The 26,029-nt window shown below is 26.2% G+C and overlaps 1 protein-coding gene across 1 annotated transcript in view; it reads right to left on the reverse strand.

Annotated features, from left to right (window-relative positions):
* Positions 1–26,029, reverse strand: part of LOC129612717 (uncharacterized) — an 87,545-nt gene that overhangs the window by 32,498 nt on the left and 29,018 nt on the right. Inside the window, exons 5-11 of the mRNA XM_055526473.1 lie at positions 20,009–20,212; positions 19,379–19,530; positions 17,445–17,589; positions 9,399–9,526; positions 9,057–9,216; positions 4,981–5,195; positions 3,596–3,677 (exon numbers count right to left, since the gene is read on the reverse strand). Coding sequence (XP_055382448.1) covers positions 3,596–3,677; positions 4,981–5,195; positions 9,057–9,216; positions 9,399–9,526; positions 17,445–17,589; positions 19,379–19,530; positions 20,009–20,212 — 1,086 coding nt within the window. The remainder of the gene's footprint in view (positions 1–3,595; positions 3,678–4,980; positions 5,196–9,056; positions 9,217–9,398; positions 9,527–17,444; positions 17,590–19,378; positions 19,531–20,008; positions 20,213–26,029) is intronic.

Consider the following 26,029-nt stretch of genomic DNA (forward strand, 5'->3'; position numbering starts at 1 on the left):
TATATAAAAGTTAAAAGTAAAAGTTAAAATGTATAATATTGAGAAATGCAATAAATTTCAATTCTCTTGTTTCATTGGAAGGATAACTAACAATTCCAAGTAAAAAGAGAACATATATTGTGTATATAAGCATATAGATCTTATATATTCTGCTTATTTTCAATATATGAGAACGTATAATGAAAATTTTCTAAATTTTATAACTAAAAGTACATACTCCTTATATTGCTATAAATAATGCAGGCATTTTGTAAGTATTTGTCTTCAGTATTGCACAAATTGCATACCATATACTCACTATATTTATGTAAATGTACATTATTGTATATAAATATAAATATTACCATCAATAAAAGATGATTTAGTTGAAAAAATGATTTTACAATTTAAACTTGTTACTTTATTGTAACTTAATTTGGTATGAAATTTGAATTAAAGAGGGTAGTAAAGCAATAAAGAGAAAATTTTTTAGTTGTATTTTTTGTATTTTAATTATAAAGTCAAATATATAAAATTTTATTTAGTTTATGTAAACAATTTTCTTAATTAAATTGATATAATTGCAATATGAATACATACATATGTAGTATAAAGACTCTATTTAAATATTGACATCATATCTATATCCTTATATTTACATTGATTATTTATCATCAAAAATGCAAAAAGAAAATTAAATAAAATTTTTGCATTTCAATTAAATTGCATATTACAACATAAAAATTAATTGCTTAAAGATTTAAATTTTATTTTCAGAATTCTACACTGCCAAACAATTCAAATGGAGTGAAATATGGGTTGGGTTGAGCTCAAGTTGGTGGTACCAAATTAGATCTGTAATTGCAAGGAGTTTTTAATGTTTTTCTTCTTATAGCATTTTATTCAAGTTTATAATTCTGCGAAAGTTATATACAGTATTCTCTGCAAACAGAAATTTTACTCTGCTGATTTATAAAATATCATTTGTTTTAACTAGAAATTGACAAAAAGGAAATATAAGTATTGAGGTTATTGTCTTTTCAGGAAAAATTGCGATATTTTTGTAAGTATACATTATTACTCAACAATTTGTTAATTTTTGAATATTTATTTTTTTAAGGATCAAAAATGAAACGAATTCCATTCACTTTATTTACGGAAAAAAATGGACAAATGATGAAACAAAGCAACTAATAGTCAAATAAATCAGGACTTAGAATTTTAAAGTTTGAATTCCTAATATACAATAATCCCAGCTGAGACAGCTTGTCAATAATGTAAAATATGTCATTTATGATCAATATTAAAACCAATGATCAATAGTAAAAATTAACAATTAGTCAAAAAAACCGAAGTCATCCACTGCCTTTGCCGTCTTTATTGTGGCTGCTATCATTTAATTCTATGTGTATGCATTAAAATGAAATTTGTCCAAGCTACTAACTGAATTCTGTTATACATTAAGAATACTTAATTTGATTAAAAATTTTAATAGTCTGTATTTCTTCTCTCGAAAAATATGTGCCTATCGATATAACGAATATAAAACTTTAATTGAGACACACAATTAGAATCTTGTTCTTAAAATATCTTACAGTTTTCTTTAAAGTTTTGCAAGAATCATTTTATAAAGGGGTGAAGCTTTATTAAATTCCGGAAACCAAAATGTTAAATAGAAAACTAAATATTTAAAAAAAAAAAAAAAAAAAAAAAAAAGAAATTTTTTTGTCTAAAAATTTTATTTTATTATTAATGCATGCCCATGTGTTGCATTTCATTCTTCTTGCCCTCTCCTCCAAACCACTTTCCATTTTCTTGTCTATATTTAATTCTTAAACATAAATTAATGTATAAAAGTTAAATATTAAACTTTGAAGTTAGAAAGAGAAAAATGAAGAGAAAGAAAACAAATGGACACTTTTCTTTTTCTATGTTTTTTTTTTTATTATTGTTTTGTTTAAATGATGTTCCTTTTAAAAGGATATCCTGTGTCACACTTTATTCCCTCATCCATTATTTAAACTTAATAGTAAATAAAAATTCATTTCCATTTTTCCTTCAGTTCTTATTTTCTTTTTCTTTTTCACCAATAAATATTTAAAACTAAGTCCTGAGTAAAGGAAAATATAATGGAAAAAGGATATTATATTTTTTTAAAGGTGAAATGCATAATGATATATGTATAACTATGCTTCTAGATATTCTATAAAGTGGTGCCTGTGTAACATAAAATATTTGGAATTAACCAAAAATAAGCAAATTTATGTAAAGTTTTTAAGGCAACTAAAGGAACTCTTTTACAACGTTTAATTCACTTGAAAATATTAAGAAAATTTCAATCACAGTAAAGATCTGTTGTACCTCTTGAAAACTAGATCAATCAAAGTTCAATTTCCAAAGGTGTCTAGAATTTGGGCTGAAAATTATATAGGTAATGTAGGTTTAGGTCAAACATTGTTTTCAAGATAACAATAATTTTAAATTATTTTTACTTTCTCATACTATATATACATTATTAAATATTTTCATATAATTGAAAATTCATGAATATGAACTACATGTTTTAGAACCAGATGATGAGACCTTCGTACCTTTAATTTGTTATGTTACAAACGAACTAATATTTCATTATACCTGACGAAATAAATTTACAAAGAACCATGTTCATATTATAAAAAGTGATAAATTATAGGAAGAGAAATGAATACGTATTATTATGTAAGATAAATGACGCTATTTAAAAGCTAAATAACAACATTTCATATTATTCTGTAGGGAGAAACGGAAACGATATTAGCAATTTATTTCAAATTAAATGTGAAAAATTCTGATTTTTAGTTCAAATTCTTTAAAATGTTTTTTTCTTAAGTTTTTGCAATTAAAAATTCAACTTTTCCATTTCCAATGATTTTCTTTTCATTTTCAAATAAGAAATTTCAGTAATAAGCAACAAGCTATTGCAAAAATGGTTTTTTTTTTTTTTATAAAAAATTTATTAAGTCAATGGAAAATTTCAACTCTACTTTTATGTATAATTAAAAGGAAGCTTTAATAGTAAATTTTATTCAATTTGTTTATTTTTTTTGTATGAAAACATTTTAAAAGCATGATGGAAGACGAGGTCTACCATCTCTGCCCGAAAAAGCAAGAAATGGTGGAGCACTTGTCTGAATTAACCCCTACAACTGCTCGCAAAGGCCTTGTAACCCCGATGGAAGTCTCGTGGCTTGTGGTGAGTGCTATATTGCAAATTGTCGGGAGCCTAAATATAGTGTATGTGGAGATGCGAATTATAAAAGATCATATGGGTCGACATGAGATGAACTTAAGGACCCGGTCCCTAAAAAAAAGTAGATAAATACTACTGGGTTCAACTATATAATTAGTAGTTGAATCAACCGTATGATTACTAATAGATCCACAATGGTTGCATCAAATTGCATACTAGAATGTCAAGATAGTTCAGTTAAAAGTTCGGCTATACTTTATATTAAATATTAAATGAAACATGGTATTGACTTGAATAATTTCAAAAACAGTTTGAATTTTCTAAAATAAAAATAAATATGAAGAAAAAAACAGAATATAAAAGTTGAAAAAAAAAACGAATTCTTACCAGCTGGATTGATTGTATATACACATGGTTCAGTTTGATCACCAATTTCATTGCTTGCCCAACATAATAAAGTGCCATAGTCCTTTAGATTGTATTTTTGATAGTGAAAGAAATAAGAAAAATAAAAATTAATTAAATTTTTTTTTAAGAATAATTTTATAAAACACCACCGTATTAGAAATTAAAAAAAATAAAAACTGATTATATGCACACATACAAAGATAGTTACTTCAGAAAATACCATGATAACTGAAAATAAAATAAAAACAAAAAAAAAAATTAAAAAACAAAATTAATTTTTATTAATACACTCGAAGACGAATGAAAGCTATGAAAAAATTATAATTAGTATTTTACATCGTAGGGTGGAGTGGACGATTTGCACCTTCCAACTTTTTAAGGCGCCGGGACTCGATAGGTTATCTCCGATGCGATTTGTGTACACGGAGATGGAAAGTCAAGTATATATAATACTTGGGAGTTATTTTTCATAGTAAGCTTTTGTGAAGGAAGCATTAGGAGTAACGGACTCAACTTTCTTCCAAACGGAAGTATATGCAATTAATATGTCTAAGAGCTATGGCAAATCCATATAATGAAATGGTTCTTTTTTAAAAAAATAAAAATAATTAAATAAAGTAGAAGCTATATACGTGAAAAATTAATAAGCAAATATTTTAAATTTAAATATTTTTTAGATTATTGGTAAAAAACTGATGATCGCAACAGAGATTTTGCATCAATTAAATGCAAAACCATCATTCTATTTTATCCTAAATTATAGATGAATGGAATTTTTGTCTGTAATGTAGGAATTTTGAAATAATATTTAAATATTTATAACTCGTTCTTTTTATTAATACATATTTTTTTTAGGTTTAATGGACGAGAAAAGAGGAAATCCAAAAAAACAAATCTATTAACGAAAACTCACAATACTCTAAATGTGCCTACATTCGAAAATATTTTCAAAACCAAAATAAATTATACCACAAAATGATTTTTAATAATAACTTAAATTTTTTAGAATATTATTAGCGAAAAAATAAATGTGAATACGCTGAATTATTTAAAACAAGAAACAAAAAAAAACCCACAGAATTATTAAATAATTAAACTTAAATAAAAAAAATCAAAAATAAAATTCCACGAGAAAAATTATTTATTTAATACACAAAGTAATTTTTGAATAAAGAAAAAACAAAAAACACCAAAACCAAAAAATTTAAATTCAATACCAAAATTAAAATCATTAATATAAATTGAAATAAAATAAAATAATCAAACATGGAAATTATAATATCCTTTTATATCCTTTTATAATAATATTTTTTTGAATACAAAATGTATATTTCATTTCAATATTATAATTATTAAATACATACATGTTCTGTCATTGGTGTATAATGTGCAATACTACGACTACGATCTATTGCAACTAATGATGCTGCAATATCAACGTATTCAGTGGTTGAACTATTAAATTTCCAAACAAATGAAACTTCTGATGGATTTGCTTCAACTTCACAAATAACTTTAACTGTTTCCTGGCGACCAGAACTGTAAGCTGTACGTTGACCTGGGCGACATACTGGTGCAACTGTTTTTTTTTGTTTTGTTTTGTGGTTTGTTTGTTTTTTGTGTATTAATAATTTAAATTATAGGTTGGCAATGAGAGGGAAAAAAAGAACAAAAACACACATAAAATCAATCAATTTTACTTTTAAAGTGTGAGTGAAAACTACCAAAAATTTTTTTAAATAATACTAAAGTATTTTTCTCTTTGCAAAATTAATATTTTTGTAATTAATTTACGATAATTTAAAACAATTCTGCCGTTTCTTATATGAATGACTAGTAAATTTCTGTTTATATAGAATCTTGTTTAATATGATTTTAGAGCTACCGTGGAAATTACAACAGAAAAATATCATTACAAACAATTCTCTTTGGTTAGAATGACGGGTTTTTCTAATTATTTTTACTTCGTCTACAAAATCTGCCCAATAGGTTTAGATTTTACAGTTTCGCTAGTCTATAGGGAATGAAATGAGTTTTATTCGGTCTTATATATACATATTTAATCTTATTAAGATCAGCGAAGCGAATAGTTTGGTGAATCCAAAGACATTTCAAATTACGAAAGGTGGAGGTTTTGTTTGCGAGGTCCAAAATGTTGCTAGCTCAATTTCTTAAACAAAATCAAACCAAATTTATTGCTGTCACATCAAATTGCTTAGTATTTTCCTTATTTAAAGAAAATCCAATATCATTATATGTGCATATGTATATAAAGAAAACTACACAGTATAAAAAAGTGTCACTTAAGATTTTGAAAGAAATTTTTTGAATTTTAATTTTTAATGTTTAATTTTCCGATTTGTTTTATCATCTTTTATATGAAAGGAAAGCAAAATGAATAAATAAAGTTTTAATCGGATTAAAATTTTACGATCTTTTAAAATATTAAAAATTTTTCAGTCTATTTTTATTTTTTATTGGACTGAAAAAGTACATATATATGTACATGTATTATATAATCTCAAATTTGTTAAGATTTTTAGTAAAATTTGACATATACCAACAAATTATGTATTTAATAAAAAGACAGTGTTGTCAATAGGGCTTACTTTGAAATTCTTAAAAAGTGAAGTTGTCAACTAGATATTATGTAAGTAGATGTGAATAATAATGCATAAAGGAAATTTTTGCTGATTAAAAGCAATTTGATTGCAACACAAAGATTGCTATCACTAACTGTAAGCGATTCCTAAATGCAAGTGTGAAAATTAGTGACTTATAGTCAGCCACCACCCATAGTTCATTATTTGTTATTACCCTGTTAATTTACACAGCCATTGAGTATTCCATTCTTGGTGCTCTTTGCAATGTGAGACGAATACCGATAGGGCCATAACCGACCAAAGGTCAATCTTGCATTCGACAATTGAGACCGACTTCCGCAAGTTCCCTTTCAAGTATGTTTATTATGATTTGTATATCCGCATTATGTATGAGCTAAGATAAGACACTCATAATCCCCATTTGATAAACCTCGTCTTCGTTTTAACTCTTTATTATCTTAACACCTGCCCCTGAACCCCCGCCTGACACCTGAGCGTCGTGAAAGACACCGGAACTCGTTTCCCCTACATGGCCTAAATGATCTTTAGAATATTTCTGGGAACACTCTTATAGTGTAATGCACTCCATATGCCTCCTGTTCAACCTTGCCAAGTGCTTGCTCGAAATCGACGAACGTGCAGTAGGGGGGCTATTCCACTAGTTAGATACCATACTTCTGAGGGTTTAAGAGTGGTCTTTATAGCTTAATTTAATCATAAATTGAAATAATTACTCGAAAAATTTTTAAAATTGTGATTTTTGTGAAAATTTTTATCTTTGTTACATTATAAACCACTGAAAAGTGACAACTTTGTTAGGAACGTGTTTATCTACTTTGTTAGAAGATGAGAGAAAATTTTTATTTTTTTGTATTTTTATATATTTAAATATTTAAATCCTTTAAAACAAGGATGTAAGTATATACATAGAAGCTTAACTAAGTCAATTACGGAAACAGGATATTTTAAATATAAATATAAATGCATACATATGTGGATGTATGTGTACGTTTAATATAAAATAAAGTTTAAACTTATTTCATTTTGTGGAAATTTTTTAATATGTACGTTATGGATTTCATACAAATTTTCTCTATTTTAAAGTCGCATATTAATTTAAATTTTGGTAGCTTACCACGTCTTTATAAGTGTAAGTTCATCAAATGTACATTATTTATATTGCATACTAATATTATTCCTTAACATTTTAATTTCTAAGTAATAGATAGCACGATTTTAATGAATCAAAAACTTGCTTATTCAATAAATGAATTACATTGAAGACTCAAGTATCAAGGGGTTAGTTTTTAAACATGTCACATAATACGAAAACATAATTTTTTTACACGTCTTGTAATTCAAATACGTAAATGGATTCACTTCAAAATATGTACATACTTAAATATCATTTTATTCAAATGGTTCGTTTTTAAATTGAAAAAGCAAAGCATTAATATTTTATTCTCATTATTCTTTCATATATGTAGTTTGCCAAAAAATAAAGGCTTGAATGATTTTAAATAATAATAATTATAATAAAATATGTATAACAAAATATCCAAACATATATTTTAATAATAATATATGTATTATGTATGATATTAAATTTATAATTTTATAAATTAATTCATTTACCAAAATTAAATAGTAATGAACATTATATAATAATAATATTCACAATGTTTTTATGCCAGTGACCTGATTTTGAACATTTTTATATAATGTTTGCCAATAAAAACTGTTATTCAACATAATTAAATCATATTAAATAAGTATTTTAATTAATTTTTTTCTTTTTTCATTAAATTATATAAATATAAACATTATAAAATTATATTTTATTCACAAATCACGGGAGGTTTTGTTTTAGTAGAATTTTTTTAACATTGAAGTATTAAACGAGTGTACAGTGCAGTCCGTTATAACATTCAACACTTTAACTTTAGCCAGTAAGTGGCTGCGTATTTTCAAGCATTGGTCTATCGGGCTTTCCGTCATTATTGCGATCAGTATGGCGAAAACTTCCGCCTAAAAGACATTCAACTCGTTAAGAAGCCGACACAAGGAGAAAACCCTAGAAACGACCCCCTTTCCATTCTTGAAACCAAAGGTGACTGCTTCATTGGTTCTTGTCGAAGTTCAATCTAGGTATATAGTAGTCCATAACTATCATGACCGTAAGGTCCCGGATTCCTGTACCAAGTCTACGCGAGCCTAGCAGCGCTGCTGGCCGGCCGCTTTGTAATATGAAATTTTATCCGAAAGAAATGGAGAAGCGTATTCAAGGCATCCGCAATTGTCGAACTTAACGCCCTAGTGATACCTTTGCGCGCAGTGTGCCTTCTCCATCGTCAGCCACCACATAAGCGCTTCACAGTTGTTTACAAACACATCACTATAATATCAATCTGGTGAACTAAATTAGTCTTCAATTGCTCTTGACTGACTGTTCAATTGCACATTTAACAAACTTAATTTAATATGCTCTTTAAAGTTAATCTTGGTATATTTTTTTATAATTTATAAATATGTTAATCTTAAATATTAAAAAAAATGCTATGAAAATTTGAAATTTTATGCAAAAGTCAATATTTTTTATATTTTTGTTAGTAAATGAAAATTTTAACTTGAAGAAGAAAAATATGAAAAAATTCACAAAATGCATTAAACGCCTATAGCTAATACTTCATATGTCTTAAATTTAAATGGATTTGATAAATTTGCTATACATACATAATATGTACATTGTGTTTTACATAATTATTGTTTATTAAGTGTACCTACATATATATGAAAAAAGAAATAGATTATAGTAAGTATTTGAAAAAAGAAATTACATCGAATATCAAGTTGAACTGCATTGCTTTCACCATCTCCTTCTCTATTACTACCGACACATGTATAAATACCACTACGTGCTCTACTAACATTTTGAAGTACAAGACTTTGATTTGCTACAACAATTCCTTCGGCAATATTATTTTCAAGTGGTGCACCCTAAAGAATTTAAAAAAATATTCATCAATTCCAATATTTAAACTATTAAAATTTTAATATTAAATTTTTGTTATTATTATTAAAATTTTATGAATAAATCCTTTTATAAAATATTAATTATTAATATTGTTTAAATATACACATACATATACTCATAAAAATAATAATATAATAAAACTTACATTATGCCTCCAACTAACTTTATACACCCATGGGTTTGATTTAATATTACATTCAAAAAATACATCAATTCCTTCGCGAAATGTCCCATTATTATTTGTGCCAAGTTCTAATGAAACTACTGGAATGTCTGTAAAGTTATAAAAAAAAATACAAAAAAATTAAATTTTTTAATGACTGATTCTACATAATGTAAATTATAATGAATATATTTTTTGTATATAACTGACGCTTACACTAAATGATATTTTGCAACATATTAATGCTATGAATAATATTTAGTAGGTCATTGCAATGTATACAGAACAATATACGATAATATGGTGACTTAGTTTTCCAGAATATAAAAAAAATAAAATTATGGGTCAATATGCAATGTGAATAAAGTGGAAATAAGTTTTCAACAGAAAATTGCAGACACACAGCTTTATCACTGTATGGAAACAGTTTAGTTTGCAATATTCTTGTAAAGGCACTGGCGCCCGAACAACACTTTAAAATTGTTAATATTTAACAAAAATAATTTACAATGTTTCCGCTGAGTAATCAATTTAATATTTTGAACTTGTGATTTTACACCTGGAATCATGCATAAGTAAAAATTTCTCCACAAATTCCGAATTTCACATATTCATTTAAAGCTTATGATCTGTTTGGAATTAATCACTTTGATAAACAAATACAATAAGCGCTTTTCTAACAATTGTCAATTTAAATACGGTATAATTTTTTTAAATTAATTTATTCATGTCCTTGTCATTATTATTTGTTATTAATTTTTACAACTAAATGAATTTAAAGCCATTTAATTTTCCATTATTATGACTCTACATATATATATAAGCTGAAAAAAGAAACGTTTAAAAATGACGCGATCATTTTTGAGGTTTTCAAATTTTTCATTGTTATTTTTATTGTTATTTTGGCGTTATATAATACCTTACTTGTTATAATCCTCTTTATTTCTAATTTCAATGTTACTAACAACAAACAAAAAAGAAAAAGCGCACAATGTTTCGTACATTGCTATGGTTATACGTAGAAAGAAGAAAAAAAGAGCCTGAATTTTTCATTTATTTGTTGCCAGTCATGTTGAATGAAAAAATATTTAAAAAATCTCATGGTATATTTAATAAAATTTAAACAAAGATAAGAGAAAAAAAAAAGGAAATGAAAATATCCACATACGTAAACAAAGTGAATTTTTTATCCTTTTTTTTTAAATGAAAAAGGACATTTTTGTACATCTGAAAAGTTTTTTAACTCAGCTCAGCTCTTTAATTGTAACTGAACAAAGTATTTAATTGGAGCAGTAAAAAAAAGGTCCTATAGTGCCTGAGTACATAGAAATGATAACCTGATTTTTTTACTCTAATATTGTGCGCTGTTTAAAGCAGAATCAAATTTTTATTTTTTTTTAGTATGAAATTGTCATTGAAATTAGAATAGAAACAAAAATAGAAACAGTACTAAAGCTTATAATAGAAACGTCATTTGAATAGTGTCCTTTTTTTGTGCTTTCTATGTCTATAGATACTAGGTTATAATAAAGTTTATTTCACATACCCGATTGAGGTTGTTGAAATTATAAAATAAAACAAATATTATTAGAAATTGTGTTGTAAGTTAAACATGAAGCTATTATATGAACTTGATAGAAGGCAATATGATTTATTTAGTCAACAATATTAAAAACACGTTTTATTGGACTGGTGGAAAGGCACTAGGAAAATAGAAAATTCATCCAAAGTTAATTAGTTATTTAGAGAGGGTGTCGTACCGTCAATAGTAACCCCATCGGCAAATTCAGCCAAATTCCTTGACAAAATTTAGTATATAACCCATGAACACCGCCGACACCTTCACCAATCCATCAAACCGATATCTCTCCAAAGATCTTGTTCTGGTCCGCAAGAGAGCAGAATACTCGTAGAGACAGTGTATGTGTAGCATATCCTCCACCACTCCGATATCTCGGTATTCCTATCAGACATCCGTTGAGGAAATATCCAGTCTCTTTGGCATTTTTTTAATGAACAGTGTGCATCAAAATACTGAGAAAACTGAGAGCAATACTGAGATACCCCTGCTTAATGCCAGCAAACCACACGTTTTGCTCGTTCCTCTTTCGCTATAGAGTCTTTGTTGTTGCACAAGTTCACACGCCATCCCAAACCAATATATTTCCTCACCTATAATCTTTTTCAACTCACCCAAGGGCGCAAGCACCCAACATTCAATTGTCTTCAGAAGGTTCGTACAGATGAAAAAAATTGTTGGGCAAGTAACGACTATCTGTCATAGACTATTTCCCTAAATGATTCACAATTCTAATTGCTGAACAAGTTGTATAAAAATTTTTGACACCAGTTTGTTTTCTTTCCTACAGATGGCAGCAAACCAATAAAAATCCACTTTGTTTTTTTTTTTTTTTATTTTGCGTTCAGTAAATTTAAATCCACAATTAAACTATTAATATCACTGTTATTGAAATAATACATTTTTTCGATGGAGGATATTTTGGTATTATCAACAAATTCAGGTAAATATACTAAATTATTTCTATTAAAAACATTTCAAAGATTTGAAAATAAGCCAATTAAACTTAGCAACTAAAAAACAATAAAAAAAAATTTAATTCTTCTAGTAATGGTCTTAAACGAAATTAAATTTAAAAAACAATTTAAATTTTTCGAAAATATCATCAATGGAATTATTTTTAATCCTTAATACTTTTATATTTCAATGGCGTTCGAAAAACTACAAGTAATGCTAAAGAAGTTGGTATAAAAACGAATAACAAACACAGAGTTCTGGGAGATAATGAGCCTTAGCAAACAGTAGAATTCACCATCAAAAGAAGGAAACGGAAATATATTGGGTATACATGGGCAACATGGCAACATGAAGGAGATGATTTGAAAAAGAATTTTCACCATCTGGAAAAACATGCGCAGAAAAATTGGACTTCAATGAAGAAGCTTTGAGGAAACTGTGCTCCCTAAGAAAGTGAACGAAAAAAAAGATATTTTTAAAAAAGTAGAATACGGTTTCCATAGAGGAAAAGTTTACTTTACATAACTGAATGAATGCTTGTCTAAAACGCAAAATATTTAAAAAAAATCGCCTAAAAATGAGTTCCTGTCTTTCTAGAACTGTAAATATATGTAAAAAATTTTAAGAAAATGCGTTTGTGTCGCGTATGGAACTCAAAAATTATAAGAATTCGAAATACATTGCGCGTAAGTAACTCTGAGGTTTTAGTTGCTCCATTAAATACTGTTTGAATACCTTTTACTAAAATAAGTAACAGCACGGTACCTACGGCAGTAAATTTGATATTTCATACGAAAAAAACATTTTTACATAGTGATAAAAAGTTGATTAAGATATTGAAACAAAGCGCAGTTTAAAGACTTTAAGACTCTAATTAGCCATGATATGAAGAATTAACAATGACTCATTATCACACTTTTGTTTTAACATTTTAAGTAAAGAAAAAATTGAAACAATTAAGATGCTAATTATCCTCCATTTTTTTTTTATTTTATTACGTAAATATTAATTTTATACTTGTTCTATGTGGAAAAGTTAAATAATATATAAATGTCTTTGACCTCTTGAATTTAAAAATGTAATGTTTGAGTTTTGAGATATGAAAATTACACTATAAGGAATTTTTAATTCGTAATAAAGCTAACAATGGGTAGAAAACAGAATACAAGTAAATTGAAAAAGGTCATTTTACTTATAAAAGTCATTTTTAGCAAAAAAAAAAACGAAATTTTTTTTATTATTAATATTTTTTGTAAAAAGAATCATTTCTAGAGAAAAAAAAAACCCGCTAACTGGAAAAAAAAATTTATAATGCAAATGTGTGTAAAAGTCAGATTAAAAATGCATAAAAAAAAGGATAAAAGGAAAGTTCATCGCTAGTACGACGCTTTTGAATTATGGTACATACTTCTATGTGTAAGTATATAAGGTGTACTAGAGATTAAACAAATGAAAATTCCGAATATTCCGTTAAGTTTGCCATGGTGTATAAGGTTCATTGACCTATTAGGGAACATGGTTCTGTTGTTTAGCGCGCTATACACAAATACGAAGTTTGACGACATGCATTATTGTTTTTTATAATAAAAATCCCAGTCGTCTCAAAATTGTTCGAGTAGAATGTTTACCTCCGTCATATGTGCTTTACATAAAGTGTATAAAAACAATATTCAAACTAACAGAAATATAGATATACTAGTTTACATAATTATGTATCTCACTTTTTTTACTCACTTTTATTCACCGTCAATTCAGAATTCTCCGTTTTTCTAAGCGATATTTCATTTTTAAAATAAGATTACTAATTTTTTCAATTTTTCCATTTTTTCTTAAATTATCGACTGAACGTCTCACTTTCAAACACAAAGCGAATAACTTTTGTATACATTTTAGAAAAAAACGAGGAATAATTTTTCTCACTCGAAAATTATATTGCACAAATGTATGATAACTACTCACTTTCTTTTCACTTGCCGAGTGAAATAGCACGATAGACGATCAGACCCTAATTTGCATAATTTGTGCACTATAACTTAGAATTTCAAATGTTAGTACTGAAACACTCAAATTCATTATAAATATTAAATAATAATTTCAAACGCTGTTACACTTTGTAAGCAAAAAAAAAAAATTATCAGTGTTAATTTAGCCACGCTGTGTAAATTTTATTATTATTGCAGTGTCTTTTATTGTTTTTTTTTTTGTGTATTTTTTCATTGTAAATATTAAAGTACCGTTAAATAACCCAACTTTATTATAAGAAAATAAATTTTAATGTATTGTTGTTTTTATTTCAAATGATCAAACAAAAGCAGTATTTGCAAAGTGTAAGGGATTATGATTAAAGTTTTAAGAAAGGGTCACAAGTACATACAAAACTTATACTGTGTTGGTAGGTACATTAATTTTTAATGGTTTAAGTTCAAGTAAAGTTTTAAAGGGTATAAAAAACGATTTATTAAAATTTTTATCATATATGAGTGTACCTAAATTATAAGGCTCATTATTTTAGACAAAAATATGGAAAAAAAATTGATTAATAACGTTGATTTGCTTAATTATTAGGGCATAAAATATTACAGTGATTATTAAAAAGGTTAAGAATTTAACTTGTTGATTTTGTCTCTTATCTTCCGTATCATGTAAAAATTCGTTACCACTTATTTTCAGCAGCGAAATTTTCAGTATCAGCCATCTTACGATCTCCCTTACTGTATATGCAATGCGCCCGGTAAATATTTAGCTGGAATAAAATCGAATAATTAGTTGTAATTAAAATTTTCCTGGGAAACTTTTAGTGAGTTTGGTAGACAGCCTTACTCGTAACTTAAGCTGTAAAATTTTCGACAGATTTTCTTTCAAACCCCTTGTTGACTTTTACTTAAGACTACATTATATGTCTATTCGTATATTAATCATGGTCCGTCACTTTCATAAATAATCATTCTTTATGTCTTATTATAAAATTCATCATTCTTATATTTAATTAAAATCTAATTAATAATTATAATTTTATTATTTGAAAATCATTTAAATTTTCTTCATTTCTTTCGTTTTGAAACAAAAAAAAAAAAAAGAATTAAATAATTTAAGTTTCATTGCTCTAGAAACTTTGAAATGAATTTTAAATTAAAACGAATTTATATTGAAACTTTTCCATTTTAAAAATAAACGAAAGAGAAAAAATGTAATTCACAATTTTTGACGTCATTAATCTTTTCTTTTCTTTCATTTTTTATGGTACCATCTACTGTTAGAAAAGAGAAAGAGAAAGAAAAAAAATCTAATTAAAGTACAAGCCCTAAAGCTTCATTAAATACATACACACAATAATAAATTAAAAATCTTAACCACAGAAATTTACCGCACCACAGCTACATACCGTCATCACAATTGAGCGTAACGCTATTAAAACTCTAAAATAATATAAAATTTCTTTTAAAAAAATTTTTTTTTGCTATTTCTTATATACAATTTTTGGTTTTTTTTCTTTGCCTTAAAGCATTTACAAATTTCTGCATTCTTTAATAGAAACTAAAAATAACCAGTTTTTGTTTTTCTACACCATTCATATGGCATTACCGCACCTCACTACCATTTTTTTGCTTCCATTTCATTACCAATTTAATCTTAATTTTCTAAAAGAATAAGTTCCTATGATTTAATTACAATCAAATAATTATATATATGAAAAAAAATGGAAAAAAATATGAGTAAAACTTTTTAATCCTTAAAATCATGAAAAATAACACCGCGCCATATACACATTGAACCAAACTAACTAAATTATAATAAATTAAAACAAACAAAAGAAAAAAATGCAATTTAATAGTAAATCACTAACCACCTGGTAAGCCTTTCAGCTGCATTTTCACATCATCTTTCTATAATTCCGATTCCTACTCCCTCTCCCCTCCTCTTTCTATAGTAAATACCTGTTCTCATATTTCTACGTGAAAATGAAAATAAAATTATGAAACATTAAACAATATAATTTTCACGAGAAAAAAAATATATTAAAAAATATGAGAAAAATGAAAAATGCATTTTCTTTAATTTTCAGTAAAAAATTAATTGGGAAAGAAGAGAACTGAAAAAAATATTTAAACATACGGTTGCATCGTTATACACGATTGAATACTCAAATATTGATTCTACCAAGGAAATTAAGTACGAAAAAAATTTAATCAGAAAAATTTTAAAAATTGATTAAAGAGATTTTCAGTTTCTCGACTTTGGTTTCCATCTTTAATATGCATATATTTAGTATAAGCGTTAGCTCTCTTATGTCACCGTATGAAAACAAACGCCTGTACCGAAAATTATTGTCATAAGAAAACTCAATTATAACAGGAACGAAGGGAGGGATGGCAGAACAGTAGACCTCCTTTAAGCGTAAACACTAACTATAGCGCCTGAGAGAAAAATTCATGTAATATGGAAAACACTAAAAAACAGGGGAATCCCAATTAAATTAATCCACATGATTCGAGTGCTGTACGAAGAAGTCGAGCAAACTGGGGAGCCCCAAGCAAAATTATCCGCTACTTGACCGCTGTACTAAGAAGCTGAGCTTGCGGTAGAGGAAATATAAGTGAGCAGTAAATATAATCCAATCATGGTTAAGCAGAGTTTCCGACTTTCACCGCCGCTCTTTATAATCTCTCAAAAGTCATCTGCTTACAAAAAGGAGGAATCTCACTCAACACCTAGAATATCTAGACTACGCAGACGACACCTGCCTTCTCTCCTAGAAGATAAGCAACATACAGAAGAAACTAAAACACCTTGAACAACTTGTCAGGCATGTGATTCTAGAAATAAACATAGACAAAACTAGAGCGATGATAATAAGCATCGCAGATTCGGCTACTTGGGCAGTATCATAACACCTGATGAAGGGGTCCAGGCAGACGTAATTAACTAACTAGAGAAAGAAAAAGCAGGGTTTGGCAAATTCCACCTAATGTTATTAAATTCCAACCAATCGAAAAGCAGCGAGATATCCGGAGCAACTAACCTTAGGATATTCTGGTCCTATGTAAAACTGTTATATGTGAAACTTAACTAACATAATATTTTGTTAAATGAAAAATTTTACTGTAACCTCATTAACGATATATGTGAAATTGAAAGTTTAAATTAAAAATTGTATCCAATTTAAGCATCTTTAACTTATTTCATCACAATTCGATCACATTTACATAAATACATGTGGTAATTTAATTTATTAATTATAAAATTTTTAAAGTTTATTCAATTTTTCTGAAAAATGCGAATTATTCTTTATTATTTTTATCATATATTTTCCTATAATTTTTATTATTTTTATAAAAATGAATATTGTTCAATGTCGATATGAATAAAATTAAATAAATATTCATACATAGTTATAGTATACGATAATTTATTCCAACATATACAATTGTATATATTTATGTGCATATATTTTTACAATAATATTGACATATTTAATATAAATTATTACTTACGATAAATATCCAATTTCCATCCATCTTCAATACCAGATTCTTGTATAAAAGTTTGTTCAGCTCTACATGACAAAAATTTTCCTCTATCATCAATTGTTGGTGTAAATGTTAAAATTGAAGTTGTACGATTTCCTTCTGGATTGGACTGTACATAATAATTTAAATATATATACAATTTATTGGAAAGTGTTACCAACCCAACAGTATAGTGTATAGATACGCATAATCGATGTATGAATAAAATATATAGTTTTGTTTTATATATAGTTGGTTCGGTTGCAGTTGTAAGCAAATGATATAGTAATATTCATTATTATTCATCGAGATTAATCCAATTATTTTTGATTTTTTGTTGTTTTTTTCATATTTTTATTTATTGAGAAATAAAATGAGTAAAATAAAAAAAGAGAGAGAAAAATATAATGAATTTTTTTTTTTAATCAAAAAATATTATCAGAATTTTTTTTTATTTTTTATTTTAAATTTATATAAAATATGCTGATATTATTAATAAATTCATAAATCAAAATGGAATATGTATGAGTACACGGTATGTGTGTGAGTTTGAATCTGTATTACTTAAAAAGTGTGTGTGCATGGTATTTAAAATATTTCAATTTATTTTTATTTCTTTAATTTAATCAATATTAAAACTAAATTGGCATCAATTCAAATATTGCTTTTTTTAATCGAATTTCAATTCAATGCTATTATAAGAATGAAAGGAAGGTGTAAAGTTTGAAAGAACATATAATATTGGAGTATTGGTATGTGAAATTAAATTCTAAATTTCTAATTAAATTGAAATATTGTTCTTAAACTAACTGATTTAAATAATAAAGTTAAAACAAAAGCTTTAAAAAATCTTCAAAATCTTAAAAGCTTTCATGATAATAAAAAGAAATTGTTCGATATGGAGAGTCCGTCAAAACAGAAATACTGCTAAGTAAATTGATAACATGTGCATTATATTGAAGCGTACTCCTTTTCATCTAATCCATCCCTATACTAATCATCCATAATTATTCTGATACCATCCCTATATTCTGATGAAAAATGTTAATGATTGTAAATTTATTGAATTTGGGTGACGGAGCATCTCGTCCCTAGTGGGATCTATTGTAACCCACGATTAAAATCCTTACTAGAGATATGTATCTTAATCAACTTGTGAAATGCCTAGTATAGATCTCCATCTTCCGCAGGTCCTCTGCTGCATAAAAGGTGAGGTCATCCGGAGATTCCCTCCTCTTGGGATGAATGTACTTCTACCAGAAGTTGATACCCTTCGCCTTATTATATACAAGTAAATGCCCTGTTCGGAAACACTCTCTTTCTCTCAATTTTTTTCTGAGTTCGCCTTGGTCATTTGGGCAACGCTGAACACTCTGTCATCATAAAACCATAAGTTGAGAATAACACCACCATGCCCCCATAGTTCCTTAAATGGTCTGCGCACCTAGTGGCATTAGCCACATCAAGCTCTTCATACTTCTGCCATAAAAGCCTACTATCAAACATCACTCTAAGCTCTAAGGTATTCGATTTGCGTTTTCCTCTCAATTTCTTCACCCTACACACGAATTGCTAATTTAGGAAGTTCTCCTAATGAAGGACACTCCCGCATTCTTGCTCGCAAATCAGACGTTATGAAGTGACGAAGACGAAAACGTTATTGTTATATGGGAACTCAAACTTTATACACTTCTGAAGATGTTAAGTAATTAATTGAAGGTGTAAAGAAATGAGGAATTAAAACAATATTTTAATGAAACTCGAGTTTTCATGTTCTAAATTACATTAAGTTGCAAGATGTGCGATAATGTAATAACACCGATAAAAAGAGAAAAGTACTAGTAATTTTAAGTATTGAAAACTTTTTAAAATAAATCAAGTTTTATTAATAACTTTTTTTTTCATTTCCATATACTTACAATTTCATGTGTATTTTTCATTGGTGTACTACCTTTCCACCAAGTTATTGTTGGTGCTGGTCTAGCACCTTCAACTTCACAACTCAATTGATATGAATTATCAGCTGATAAAGGACGATTTTCACCTTGTAATTTAACTGACACTGGTCGTACTGTAAATAAAATGAAAATTAAATAGAATTCTTTTTATGGAGAATATGTTTCCTTCCATGTAATATTTGCGGAAGGAACGACAATATTTTGTATATATTGAAATCAATTTATTTACAATTTTTTTGAATAACATAAATTTTAAATGTTCTTCAATCAGAAGTCTCTGTGCCTGTCTTAATTAGGAAATCACATTTTAATGTACATATGTACATTCATAGTGTTAATAATTTATTATTAAACACAAAATCGAATAACAATGTTAATTGTCATAATAAGCTGTTCTGATGAAAATTTCATTTTAGTAATTGTGACGTAGAATCAGCATTTTTTCAATATTAATTTATAATCAAGCACTTATTCAACAATTAATGGTTTTATTTTTTGTGTTACACTTTTCATTTTTCATTTTTTGACGTTTTTTATTTTTAGATACCTGCCCTTATTCATTTAATATGAAAAAAAAATTGTGGTACTTACAATTCATATCCAGTGTCACTGTACTACTAATTGGAGTTGTTAAATTATTATTTGATGCCAGACATGTCAGTTGCATATTAAGATGTTCTCTCTTTAATTTTTCAAATACTAAAACATTTTTAACACGCCGATCTGACAGTATTGTTGAAGTGTCATCCAATAAAGTGTTTTCATGCCACCAATTAACTTTTGGTAATGGTTGACCTATTATAAAAATAATATGAGAAAAAAATAATGTTAATTGTGAATATTTTTTTAATTTTTCATTTATTGTAAAATTTAAATTTTATATATACATATGTATATGTAATTATAAATGTAAAAATAATTGAAATAGAAGCATAGCCAGAAGAGTGTCAGATTACCATAAAAAAAAAAATTTAGCCTTCAATATTTAAATTAGTGATTATTTTGTTGGGTCTCAAATTAATGTAAGAAAAGTTGTCATTTACCGAAGTTCTTTTCTCAGTAATAAAATAATTGTATTTTTTTATCATAACCTAAATCTTGTCAAACCCATCAATATCAAATAATTTTCTAGAAAAAAATGTTTTCCTTCAATTACGAATACATATTTCCAAATTTCAATTCAATCTTTAGAATAACCGTATGAGTTAAATAACCGTAAAAGATAAACTGTATGAGCGACATATTGCGTAACTTTAGCCATTTTGTAAAATTTCATTTAAGAAATTTTATACTATAGAACAAATTGCTTTCATTCAATAAACAAATTACGTATAGTTAGCAATAATTTAAATGAATTTCATCTGAAAAGCCCTATACTTTATGTAAATGAAAAGCATAATATTTGAAATAGAAATACACTTTGCACATAATATGTACACGTAATTTAAAAATTTAATCCAAAAAACACAATTCTACACAAAAATTAATATTTTAAAATCAATTATTTTAAAATAAATCATAATTTATTGCAATAATCAATATTATAAATTTATCAGATCAAATATAATTATTCACAATTGATATAATCCATTATTTTTGCATACCCACACCTGAATCATGTTAAATATTACGTATTATCTATACATACAAAGCAACAATATAAATATTAAAATAATTTTTTTTTTTGCAAATATTAAATATTTTGTATTTATTTACCAAAAATAATTTCAAAGAGTGTACGCACAAATTATTCACAGATAATCAAATAGGTTAATAATTTATATTTATGGAGAAAACAATATGTGTACTCAAAAAAATCGCAAAATAATAAATAACATAATATATACTGCCTCTTTGTTCGAAGAAAATATGAGAAAACAAAAATTATTATTCTCAATACGTTACTCATAAAATATTCAACTTTTATTGATTGCAATTTAAGCAACTTATGTACTCGTTAAGGCATATATTATTGAATGAGAGGAGAGAAAATGCTAATAAATTGCATATTTGAGGATATATGTACTATATTGTGAATGTCGCTGTAGCAAATATTCCAATATTGAGGCTGCTGTTGTCACAGTGAATCCAATCCGTAATTCTGAAACGGGAAAAATACTAAACAAAGGGCAACATTATAAAATTGCATTCTGCTTTAATTTTGGTGTTGTTTTTAAGTATGGTTATAACAATTTCAACGCCACAATTACGATAATTTACTGCATAACTTTTCAAAATTTACTAAATTTATTGCATGCTCTTACAGAAATAATATACCCAAAAAAAAATTAAATTTTTAAAAACCCAAAAAAAAAAACAAAACAAGGAATTCTTTTCACGTTTCCTTTTTCCAAGTATACAATCTCATTATATTATACAAGAACATGATATAATATCCTTTGTTCTTAGAAAATACTAATAAGAAAGAATTTTTCCAATAAAACACAAGTATAGAACTCTTAATATTGTTCTTTTTCCATTGTACTTTCGTATTTTACATTCAAATCGCATCACAAACATGTGTGTGTAATTATTATAATTATAAAAAAGATATCAACTAATTCACAATTACTGTACTTAAAAAAAATTTATGTACATGTTTTTTTTGTTTCCAAAAAATGTTTTTGCACTAAATTAAATTTTCTGTAATAATACGCCGCCGCGCATTGTTTTGTATTTATAATTATGTTTTTCCAAATGTATACAATATTAATATGCTATAATAATTATTATGTACCCACATACACACGATCAAAGATAATTATTGTAATATATATGTACTATTGTATGCATGTATGCGGGTGTATAAGCGAATTTTACAAAAATAACAATTGTAAAAGTAAATAATCTGAAAGTTGATTTTGGTTTCTTTTTTTTTTTTTGTTCTAAAAATTTTTGAATAAAAAAAATTTTTGTCTTATGCTTTGCTAAACAAATATTCTTAAAAATGATGAAGGGAGGATAGGGGGCGAATTTAAATTGTTTAAGGATAATAATCAAAATCCTTATATTAAAATAATAATAATAACGACAATAGAAACAAAGAGAAATAAATAACGAATAATACGAAATTTTTCTCGGCTTTCATTGTTATTCAACATTTGCTAATTTTTCACTTTCTAAAATTTTGAATACGAGATGAACTCAGCAGCTATATCAAATAATATTATTAAACTCAAGTAAAGAAAAGTTTTTCGGACCTAAGATAGTTATGAGAAATCCTATCTATCGTCGACCCGACCACTGCGTTCCATAACATTTATAGTATATAAAAAAAACTGCACCAAATTGTTGACCGCAGACTTCCCACCTCTCTGAAAACCAACTAAAATTTTTTCAAACAATTTAGGAATAGTGTGTGTTTTACTTATGCGCTTACAATTATTAATCACATAACGGGACCCTTCTCTCACGAACAAAATTGATGGCCAACAGTAGAAGCACACCTACGCAAAATACAACAGACAACACACCATCCCGACCTGATTTAATTTTATATTTTAAAGAGAATCGCGAGAGATTACGCAAAAAACCAAAAAGAGAAAAGAAATAATTGTGGAAAAAAAATATTATATGTAAAAAGAGAAACAGGATGTGACTAAGTGAAAATAAAATAAATTGAATAAACATGACATAAGAATTGCAAAGTATGAAAAACCAAAATATAAAAAAAAAAGAAACAAAAAAATTAATAAAAACAAAAATTTTATGCTCGAAATATTCACAAGGATATTCATGACATTTATTACGCATATTTTCTTTTTTCATCATTTTCATCCTTTGAGAATTTTTTTTTTGTTTCCGTTTTCATTTTTTCTCTATTCGGTTTTTGTTTTTATTTTTCTATTTTATACCCTCTTTTTTGTAAATCTCCTAGGAAAACATTAAGTTTACGTGCAGTTTTTTGAAATTTTACATACAAAAGTTATACAATTTTCTGATATCTTCTATATTTTGAATAGATTTTCATCAAAATTGTGAGTATGTAGCAATGGTATAGTAGTAGTATTACAATAATGTAAAATATGTAAAAGTATACCTATCCAAACTCCGCAGTATTCTGTTAAATTATATGTATACAATAGCTTTTGATAAATTTTAAATAAATACAATATTGATTTCGATTTATCATCTTGTACTTTAATATACACGTTTCTCTATGCTCCACACTTCAATATTATAATCTTATTGAATGATTTTTTCAATATATTTTATTCTTGTGTATGTATATATGTATATTTGGAAAAGAAAAGTCTATTATAATGTATATTGTATGTAGGTATAATGTTACTTTTGAATGAATATGAAAAGAATTTAATCAGGTGAGAAAAATTCACTTTTAAAAAGAAGAAAAATACAACGTAATGTTGCATATAATTTCAGTGGAATAAAACGGTGACTGTATAGAATTTCCTGTATTTAAAAATTTCATATAAATTATGTAGGTTCAAAAAAGTTAAATTATATATGTATAATGTTAAAGTATTTTATTAATTTTTTTTTCAATTTTAGAAGTGAAACTTTTAAAATGAAAGGAAAAAATGAATAGTGAATATTGTATAGAAAAGTCTTCCCGTAATTTTTTTCGGAATTCCGATTAGGGAAAATCGGAGAGTTTAAATTAAAATTATTAAATATTTAAATAAAATATCTTATATTTTAAATTAAATAGGATAGCAGAAATATTTGCAATAAAATATTATAACTTATTAAACTACTATAGTGAGTGGTAAAGTTCTGTATGCCTTTGCATAAATTGCAGTTTCAAAAAATTTGAATACTTTGTATATATTTTACAGCTAAACAGGAGTCGGTTTAGAACCGGACCTCCAATTAAAAATTTTAACCTTCTTAATCTAGAATACAATTCAATACATTACTTGTAAGTTTGCATTAATTTTATACATATATTAAATATTATGAAATGCGAGATGCATACAATTTTATAGAATATACATAACATATTTAATTCAAATAATTTTTATGATCTATATTTTCTTACATTTTGTAAATTTGTTATAACATAAAATTTTGTTTATAAAAGTATTATTAAAAAACAATTTTTATATCTTATTATCTATAAAGCATAATTAAATGATATAAGAGTGAATTAATGAAATAAAATATAAAATCAAAATTGAATTCAAAAATATTATGTACTGTAATTATATTTATCAAAAATATTGATATGAATTGCCATAAATTATATAAAATCAAAATTAATAAATATATTAAAATTCGATTAAAATTCAATATTGACCTGTGACTTTTGTCCAAATTAAATACAAAAGAAAAAAAACTTTTTATATATTTTAAAACTGAAATAAGTAGGTTAAAACAAAAAAGCAAAAAAGAATTCTGATTTTCTCCACCATTTTTATTAAAAAAATATTTTTTTGTTTATGTTATTTTATTTTTTATCTTTGATTTCATTTAAAAAAAAAAATTTACTCATTCCTGCTATGGATTAATTTTATTATTAATAAAAATATATTTATTTATATAATATTGACAGTGTGTCCAAGACTCGATAGTAAAACCGATGTGGAATAATTTTTTCATCTTCTTTAGTTATTGCACCTAAAAGTAGACATATGATTAAAAGTTTTGATAAAAAGACTTGAAATAAATAACTTATTAACATTGACGAGTTCATTAAATTTAGTTGAAAACAGAAGAGCGATTTTCCCCGACGAAATGCCAAAATTAATATAGAATACACATTTTCAAATACCCAAAATGAAACTGCCGCCGCGAATTTAACCGAAGGTGGTAAAATAGAGTGAATTATTGTTTCACCATTGGCGTTTTTTTTTTGACATCATCATTGTGTGCGATATTATATGAAAAATACTGAGCGATTGATTTTGAGGTTCCGATCTTGTTCTGGATTTAACAACAGAAATCATGCGCCGTTCACCATTTTGGTTCTGTTTTTACAATTATCCTATCTGCAATATTTCCGGAGTTATAAGAAAAAGTAAAAATTAAACAAATCCACTCGCCGGCCCAATAAATTCAAAAACAAGACAGCAAATTTGAAATGTCCTCTATTATTCTTCTATTCATCTGAACTCAGTTCAGGAGTATATAACACCGAATCTCAGGCACCCTGTGCATTTATAAATAAATATATTTTCACATAATTTTATTTATTTATTTTTATTAAATGCATTTTTACTATTTTTTTTTTATTTATTTGTTATTTATATAAGTTAATTTCTTTATTTTAATATTATATCGTACATTATACATGTATAATATAATTGTGTCTATTCAATTGCTTTTAAATAATTTTATTTTTTTTTATGGTTTCATTGAAATTAAATTTATAAGTTTTTAATATTATTTTAATTCTTTTACATTGTATAAATTACAGAAAAAAAGCATAAAAAAAGAAAAGCGAATATAAAAAGAAACATTTTTTTTTTAAAAGGATTCGAACCCATAAACATAATAAAGTAACGGTTAAAAACAAAGATAAAAATTTTTTTTTTAATTAAAATTTATTGTATGCCATGTTTATTGTGTTAATAATGATAAATTGCGTTTACGCAATGAAAATAAAAAAAAATAAAATCAGAATTGAAAAAAATTAATTTTTTTTTTGTA

Source organism: Condylostylus longicornis, unplaced genomic scaffold, assembly GCF_029603195.1.
Source record: "Condylostylus longicornis isolate FDR11 unplaced genomic scaffold, ASM2960319v2 ptg000076l, whole genome shotgun sequence".
NCBI classification, from domain to species: Eukaryota; Metazoa; Arthropoda; class Insecta; order Diptera; family Dolichopodidae; genus Condylostylus; species Condylostylus longicornis.